Genomic DNA, 7,987 nt, shown 5'->3' with positions numbered 1-7,987 from the left:
ATTTCCGAATATTACAGGGGTACAATTCTTTAGGTTACATATATTGCATTTGCCCCGCCGAAGTCAGAGCTACAAGCGTGTCCATCCCCCAGACCCCGAAAACAATCACAGCAACAACAAAAATAAGTAAATGGGACTGGATCAAATTAAGAAGCTTCTGCACAGCCAAGGAAACTATCAGGAGAGCAAACAGAAAACCTACAGATGGGAGGAAACACTTGCAGGCCACGCATTTTATATTCTGTAAGTCTTTCCATCCATGTCTAGATGCAGGTCATATGCAAACTGGTCCCTGCTGTGGAAACGTACAGACCTCTCGAGCAGCTCCAGCTGCTCTCTCATGGATTCTGGGCATCTTCAATGTTCAGTGACAGAGAGGATGGTGTGGATATTTCAGTTCTTTTTCTTAAGATCAGAAAGTCAGCATAGTAGGGGAACGGCACCAGTATCAGTGTTTACACTAAATCCACCTTACAAGACCTGCAACTGCTGGTCTCTTTCTCCAGGTGTATATTTTCTCCTCAGACCGTCATGCTCAACTACGTGGGGAAGATGGGAGCCTCCACCCATGGACTCTCCCCCACTGCACACACATTCCAGCGTCTCCAGGCTACGGGAGTGTGGCATTTATGTGTGGGAGCAAATGCCATGGGGTGATGTCATGTCTCTGCCACCCCAGAATCTCGCGATAATGGCGTGATGTGCTATGAAGCTGATGTGGGACAGGTGAGGAAAAGCTCACGTGGACGTGCAGAAGTGATATCTATTTTGAAATAAGATTCGGAATCTGTTTGGAAAAGATAGATGATGGCAGCTCCTTATAATTTGGGAATGAGGTGGCGATAGACAGAAGTAGGGGCCATTGTAGTTTTGTCTCTGATAGCCTGGTGCAAGGTCATTGCACTGAGCGTGTGGGGATTTCAACATTGCAACGGCAGAGGTCATATCCTAATGAGTTTAATTATCATCGAGTCAATTATGCATTTAACTTGCATCTGTGTACATATTGTCAAGACCTGGGAGTTCCAAAGAATACTCCAGTGGAATTACTGGAATCTAAATATATTCCTCCCTTACTCACTGTGTAAACATAGCCACACCTAATCCTAAAGTCACTGCCCTTGCAAAGACGGTGACTGTTTCCTGCCCTGCTAACCTATTGCATGAGAAGCTTAAATGAGTGGGGCAGCACCATGTGTTCCTGAGATGGGCCACTGGGAGTGATGCCAGGTAAAGTGAGGGGCTGGTGCTATGCCCACTCCTGCTCCTGTTCCTTCCAATGAAAGGTCCACAGATTCAGGTAACATCTGCATCCTGCTAGATTGCATCCCTTCCCCACAGTACAGGGAACTGTGCACATTCATGCAGGGAGCCCCATTGCACTGGATGTCATGGCCATATACCTGCTATAGCAAATTACTGACACAGGTGAACCTCTCAGTAAGGCCAGCACCTGCCAGTGAACCCCATGCTGAGTGTCTTTTACTGTGAGGTGGAGCCCTTGGCCCCAGGAAATATCAGGCTGACACCATTAATTGAATTGCATGCACGGTAATCACACGGCTAGTGGTCCTGTGTGAGGCCTTGGGTTTGGAAAGACACACACCCGGGCTGGATCCAGTCAAGGTGAGTTGCTGTACCTCCCAGAGTCAAAAGTCTCAGTGAATTTGATATCACATGATCTTTGCCTCAGTTAAGGAGCCCTGTTGAGGTCACCGCTGGTATATTTTGCTCACAGACTTTGATTAGGCAGAGGGAGGGCCTCAGCGTGCCTTGGTGGGTGAAAGTACATGAAGTTGGGAGATGCGAGTCATCAAGCCGTGCCACTGTGGTCACTTAATTCATGGACCATCTGGGCAGCGCTGGAGTCACTGGCTGCAGAGGATGACTACTGTCCACTGGCTAATTCCGTGCACGTGACTGTCAGTGGAATTCCACAGGGAGAGCACTCTAAAGACACTGAGATGCGATGCACGGGTCTTCTCTCCAAGGCCAGATGACACACTCATAAATAATCCACATGCTGGTGACAGGTGCTGCCTGCAGGGAGAAAAAATCATGACGGTGATTTTTATTACGTGCTAACACGCTCCCAAATGTCACGTCACCACTTAATATTAAACAAGAAATGTTCCACAGGTTGCCAAGTCTGAACAGGGGCGTAATCATGGACACTCTCAGTGGTGCACACAGGCAGGGCCCACCTCCCACGCAGGCTTCCATCCAGTCACTGCACCAGGTCCTCTCACAGGGGAACGGTCCTCTGTGAGATTCTCTGTCGTACTGGCTGTGGGAGGTAAATTATGGTGTGATTTAAGTCTGTTATCTGCCATGAATTATTTTTTGTGAGTGGTGAGCAGAAGATGTATAGAAGGAAATATTGGAAAAGCTCTTCTACATGTAAGCTTGTACCAGGAGGAGGCCACTCTCCCACCAAAACAGGTCCCAAGGCAGGATCATCGCAATAGATTTGGAAATAATAGTAATAGAGAAATAATATAGATGGAGAAATAATTGAGACAGAGACAAACTGCAGGTTAAAGTGATAAGGGAGTCAGGGGTCCTCCAGCATTCCCGTGGGCTGAGGGGGCCTGAGTGAAATCCCCGTCAGTACTTATTGTTAAAGCAAATGTTGTCTTTTGTTAAAGAATGATGTGTACAGCCCATTATTTGAGGTTTCCAGGGGATCCTTACCTAATTCTGTCTAAAAGAATTGACGGTTACAAATTTTTCTGAGATAAGCATTGTAAGGCCCAAGTTACAGGCAGACGTAGCTGAGCATATAAATTACAGACAAAATGTATAAAACGAGAACGCTGAGTCTGTGTACTACTCTAATCTACTTCTTATAAACACAGAGACATGTAGTCAGGAGTGAAGCAGGAATAGCCTCAAAGTCTAGGATAGTTCCAGCTGCACATTATCTGCTGGGCAGGCATGTTAATCAGCTTCTTGACCACAGACCCAAACTGAGCTTCTGCCTTACAAAAAAGCTAAGGGCGATGGCTGGCAGCAAAGAGGAATTTTGCTGTGCAAACATCCTCTGACAATGCCTGACTTTGATCAAAGCAGCTTCCATTCTGTGAGCTAACACGTCCACAGATTATTTCAAGGCAAAAACCTGCAAAACTCCTGAAAGCTTTTGCATCTTGGCCTATTTTTCCAATAGGCTTATGACAAGAGTTTCTTGAGACCACAGTGATAATCACACCAATGTCAAAAATTGACATATGGGTCTTGATTAATCTACACCAAGGTCCCTTGCAGGGATTCCTTGGTCACAAAGAATGCAGCATGTGCTGGCACTACAGAGTTCTGTGGCATCTGGGTCTACAATCAGGGGTAGAGGTGAGATTAATTCCTATCAACACACCGTGGTGACAACTTCTGAAATCTTTCTTCTTACTGCCACAATGTTAGGCACTGATTGGTTAGATGTCCTGGTTCCCAGGGAGGATCATGCCTACTGGGAGCAGAGTGTGCTCGCCTGAATCTGAGACCTGGTCTGATGTCCCTCAGTTGGGATCCTCATGACTGTGCACCAGTCAGGAACGAAAGGCACTTTCCCACTGAAACGCATTAACTCTGCTTTGAGGCTGAGCTTGGGTGTATCCATGGAGGCAGGGACAGTCCCTCATGCCTAGGCAGTGTCTGTGGGTTTCTCCACTGCATTCGCCACTGGGGAGGACAATTGCAAAACCACATGCCTGAGGTTGGCTATGTGACCAAGGACAATTTCTCTGCAGTGCTCAGGCCTGAGTCACTCCATCAGGGAACACACAGCAACCCTCACTGCAAAGTGCTGGGCGTGAGTGAGAAGAATCCACAGTGGAGGTGGGAGGGGACACTAGTGAATGACGAGTGTGACCACAGGGCCGCCTCCAGCAGTGGACATTGGAGCCTGACCACTCACACTCACATTGTGACTTCCACAGAGATTAAGGCTGGCTACTGTGCCAAGCATGTGGCAGCCCCATAGACTGAACCTTGTCCTGTGTGGTCCTGCCTGGCAAGAGGGCAATGTAAGGACGAACTTCAGTGGATTCCTGCTTGGCCCCACTCTTGCGCCCTGGGCCCACACAGAGGAAGCAGCAGTTGTGTTAGACAATTTTTGCAAAGCTGAATCCCCTCAAGTGAGTGAGGTGCACATCACAGGTGATGTACAACATTGTGGGGAGGTAGTGAGGACTTGAGGCCCAAAGGTTGATGCAACCCTGAAGCTGTAACACTAGAATGCAGCAAAATCCCATCATGTTCTCATTAGTGAAAGGGGATACTGCAGACCCCAGAAGGCATGTCCACATCGGTCCTGAAGTTGGTTCAGAGAAGCAGTGGGGTGCAGTGGTGAGAAGCACAGGCACAGATGCTGAAGATACCTCTCAGCAGATATGGGCATCCTTTTCTGTGCATTGCAAAACTCCTCGATGCTTCTATTTGTATGGTTTGATCTGTAAAATATTATGACATATGAAGTTCCCCAGGACTCTCAACTCTTCTCTTGGCCCTTCCCTCCTTCAGGTGTCCCCACTCAGAGGTTGCTATATAGCAGGGGACATGCAAATAGGGCCCTCCCTCCGCTCATGAAAACCAGCCCAGCCCTCACCCTGCAGCTCTGGGAGAGGAGCTCCAGCCCCGGCATTCCCAGGTGTCCCCATTTGGTGTTCAGGACTCAACACAGAGACTCACCATGGAGTCTGGGCTCAGCTGGGTTTTCCTTGTTGCTCTGTTACAAGGTAATTCATGGAGAACTAGAGATATTGGGTGTGTGAGTGGATGTGAGTGAGAGAAACGGGTGTGTGTGGCAGTTTCTGACCAGGATGTGTCTGTGTTTGCAGGTGTCCAATGTGAGGTGCAGCTGGTGGAGTCTGGGGGAGGTTTGATCCAGCCTGGGGGGTCCCTGACACTCTCCTGTGCAGCGTCTGGATTCACCATTAGCAGCTACTACATGGACTGGGTCCGCCAGGCTTCAGGGAAGGGGCTGGAGTGGGTCTCAGCCATTAGTAGTGGTGGTAGCACATACTACGCAGATGCCGTGAAGGGCCGGTTCACCATCTCCAGAGACAACAGCAAGAACACGCTGTCTCTGCAAATGAACAGTCTGCGAGCCGAGGACACGGCCGTGTACTACTGTGCGAGAGACACAGTGAGGGGACATCAGTGTCAGCCCAGACACAAACCTCCTATGGGGGTGCACAGGGCCGCCAGGCGGCGCTCAGGACCCACTGTACCCAGAGTCAGTCCAGGGCAATTGCAGGTGGAGGGTAAGGGCTGGTTTCCTGTTGGAGTCGTGGCTTCCCCTCCATAAAACGATTTCCTCTGGGGAACTTCTCTGAATTCACGATTCTGTGCTTCCCTCTGCAGTCTCTGAGTTAGATACATTCGTGGTAATGAGAGAAAATATTCTCACCTGCACAAAAGGCAGAGCGTGGCTTCCAGTCACTTTCTCCTGTCACCAAATGTACATTAATTTTCTAAACTTCTGAATAAGTCCTAAAATCAATAAAAGATTTTGTCTTGGACAACACAATGCAGCACAGCACACGGAAGTGAACGTTCCTTGTATCCAGCAAGCAGGATAAAGTGCCTGCTGGACATTAGGGACAGAGGGAGTCAGCATTTGAAGCAAAAGAAGGAAGACCCAGTGGTGGTCAGTGTCCCAGTACCAGGCTCACAACATTTATTTTATCTGACACAGTTGAAGGACAGAGGGACCCCGCCAACATTTAGTGTAGATGTTGACTCTGATGATGTTACACACATGCACACATGCACACACACATGCACTCACACTAAGTGAACATGCAAAGAGTTACTCCCTCCACTACTGAGGTGTCTGCAGAGCAGGGCAGGCCTCTCAAGAGAGTCCCAAGTGGATTCATAGAGCAGGAAGGGAGACTGGCTCAGGTTTTCACAACAATTCCCTGGTGGGCAGGGAGGGGCTCTCAATCCCAGGACGGGTCTGGTGGGGTCTGGACCTCTGACAGTCATCTCGAGAGAAAGCACCTGTGATTCCTTCCTAGAATTCTCATGAGTGGGACAAACAGGGAAGATGAAGGATGGGCCTTAAGATTTCAGTGGGCAGACATCGGTTAATCACTCTTACTTCTTATTCCACTCAACAACTAGGTTTCAAAAGGAGCCAAAAGCTCTATCCAGGAAAATAGAAGAGGTGCTATATCATGAGAATGGAAGAATCGGCACCACATGTACTTGCCGTCAAACTGGCACTGACCGAACAACACTAAGGTGCTCACACAGTAGTAGTATTCACTGAGGGTTGGGGGGCTGGGGGTGAGTAAACTCACAACTAATGGACTCAGTTAGTGTTGTAAGGGCGGAAAGGGCACGTCTCAAATCATGCTTGGGATGTGGCAAATTCTTAACATGTAACCAAAATGTTTGCACCCCCATAATTTCCTGAAATAAAAAAAAAAGAGCAAAAAGAAAAAAAAGACTAAAAAACACTGTTAGTAGTCAACAACCAGGTTTGCAGAAAAGTAGAAGATATTTTTTTAGTATGAGATGATGTTAGTCATAATTAGGATGAGTAGGAGGAGGAGTTAGACAGGGGTCTTGGTCCAATGTCATGGGTGGAAACTTTTCACTCTCCAAGGTCATCAGCTTATCCTGAAGGTCGTGGGTCAGCTGTGGGCTGCAAAACACCAAAGCTTCACGGGTTCTATGAAAATGCTCATTTTGGCATCCTCTCCTGCAGTAGCCAGCAATGCCCAGAGCTCTGCATGGATGCTGTGGTTGTGAAACATGAACCCAAGAATTGCCTGTCTGGAATTCCACTACTGGATTTCCTTAAAAGTCCTTCCTGATACTAGTTCCAATGTGGCCCAAGTGCAGTGCTCTGATGTTTCCTCCAATACACACTATGTCCCAGTTGAACTTCATTAGAGATGTTTAAAAAGATGTAGTAAAAGGCAGCCCAAATCTGTGGGTGATAGGAGTGCGTATAACACATGAATTACTTCAATATTTTTTTTACTCTGCCATGCAGTGGGGGGAATGCTAGTATTCATGGTAAAATCAAGTGTTTGATCTCCAGCTACGAAGCCATCGGGTAGTAACTGACATGTCCTTGAGGGAGGGGACCGTAATGCCACAGTGCTAATGGTGGAACCATTGGCCAAGGGAGTTCACTGATCTCTTAAAATTGTGACATTTGGAACTTAATAATGTCGATTTGATCAACATTTTCAGAAGAGTTTTAATGAATGGATGGGGTGTTATATGAGTAGTGGCAATGCCTTACAATCTTAGATGCATTTAGAATCGAGCTCAAGCTGCTTTTTCTGAGTAATGATATTCAACAACATTTCTTTAGCTCTCATGCTACTATTTTTTGATTTTTTTTGTTTTTGATAATAACATTTTATTTATCCAACATAGTTTCTTCTACCAAGTGTTTTCTCTATAGGATATATTTCCCAACATTTTACTTTTCACAAGCAAATGACATCAGGATATAGTTGTGAACACTGACATAATAATAAAGATGAACGTAAAATTATATGCTCATTATAAAACATGATTTCAAACTGTAAAGAATAAACACTCATTTTTTTTCTCAGCTAGATCTATAACCAAGTATTCTAGAACTTGTGTGTCAAAATCCAACTCTATTTTGTTAGCTATCACTTAAGATCAGTTTATCTCATTCATTCATGCCATGAATATTTAGGAGCACCCTCTTTGTCCCCACTGTGTACCAAACCCTGTGTTAGTGCTAAAATTATAACAATATATACACTGATTCCCTGCAATCAACAATATATTGACAACAACTCAATTCCATGATCAAACATAGCACCATTAATAGTAGAACAAACTCCATTATGTCCCTCAGCATATCATTTTTGGTATTTTTACCAAAAGTGAATACTCCAACTCTAACCAGGCCTTTTAGATCAAATATCACTTTACAAGAAATATGGTACGTAGAAGAACATACACTGATAGTTCTACAAGGATTTAATGA

General features: G+C 46.2%; 1 gene segment (V, D, J or C); it reads left to right on the top strand.

The window, feature by feature from the left end:
- Positions 1–4,638: 4,638 nt before the first annotated feature.
- On the top strand, positions 4,639–5,261 carry LOC105825919 (the record flags this gene model as incomplete). The annotated part of the segment is given in 2 exon segments: positions 4,639–4,733; positions 4,836–5,261. Coding segments are annotated over 2 exon segments (472 nt in total), but the record flags the coding sequence as incomplete, so codon positions are not given.
- Between the last annotated feature and the right edge of the window lie 2,726 nt (positions 5,262–7,987).

This window comes from Propithecus coquereli, unplaced genomic scaffold, assembly GCF_000956105.1.
Source record: "Propithecus coquereli isolate 6110/MARCELLA unplaced genomic scaffold, Pcoq_1.0 Scaffold831, whole genome shotgun sequence".
Lineage (NCBI taxonomy): Eukaryota > Metazoa > Chordata > Mammalia > Primates > Indriidae > Propithecus > Propithecus coquereli.
Note: the sequence above shows the minus strand (reverse complement) of the source record. Positions and strands in the feature narration are given on the sequence as shown.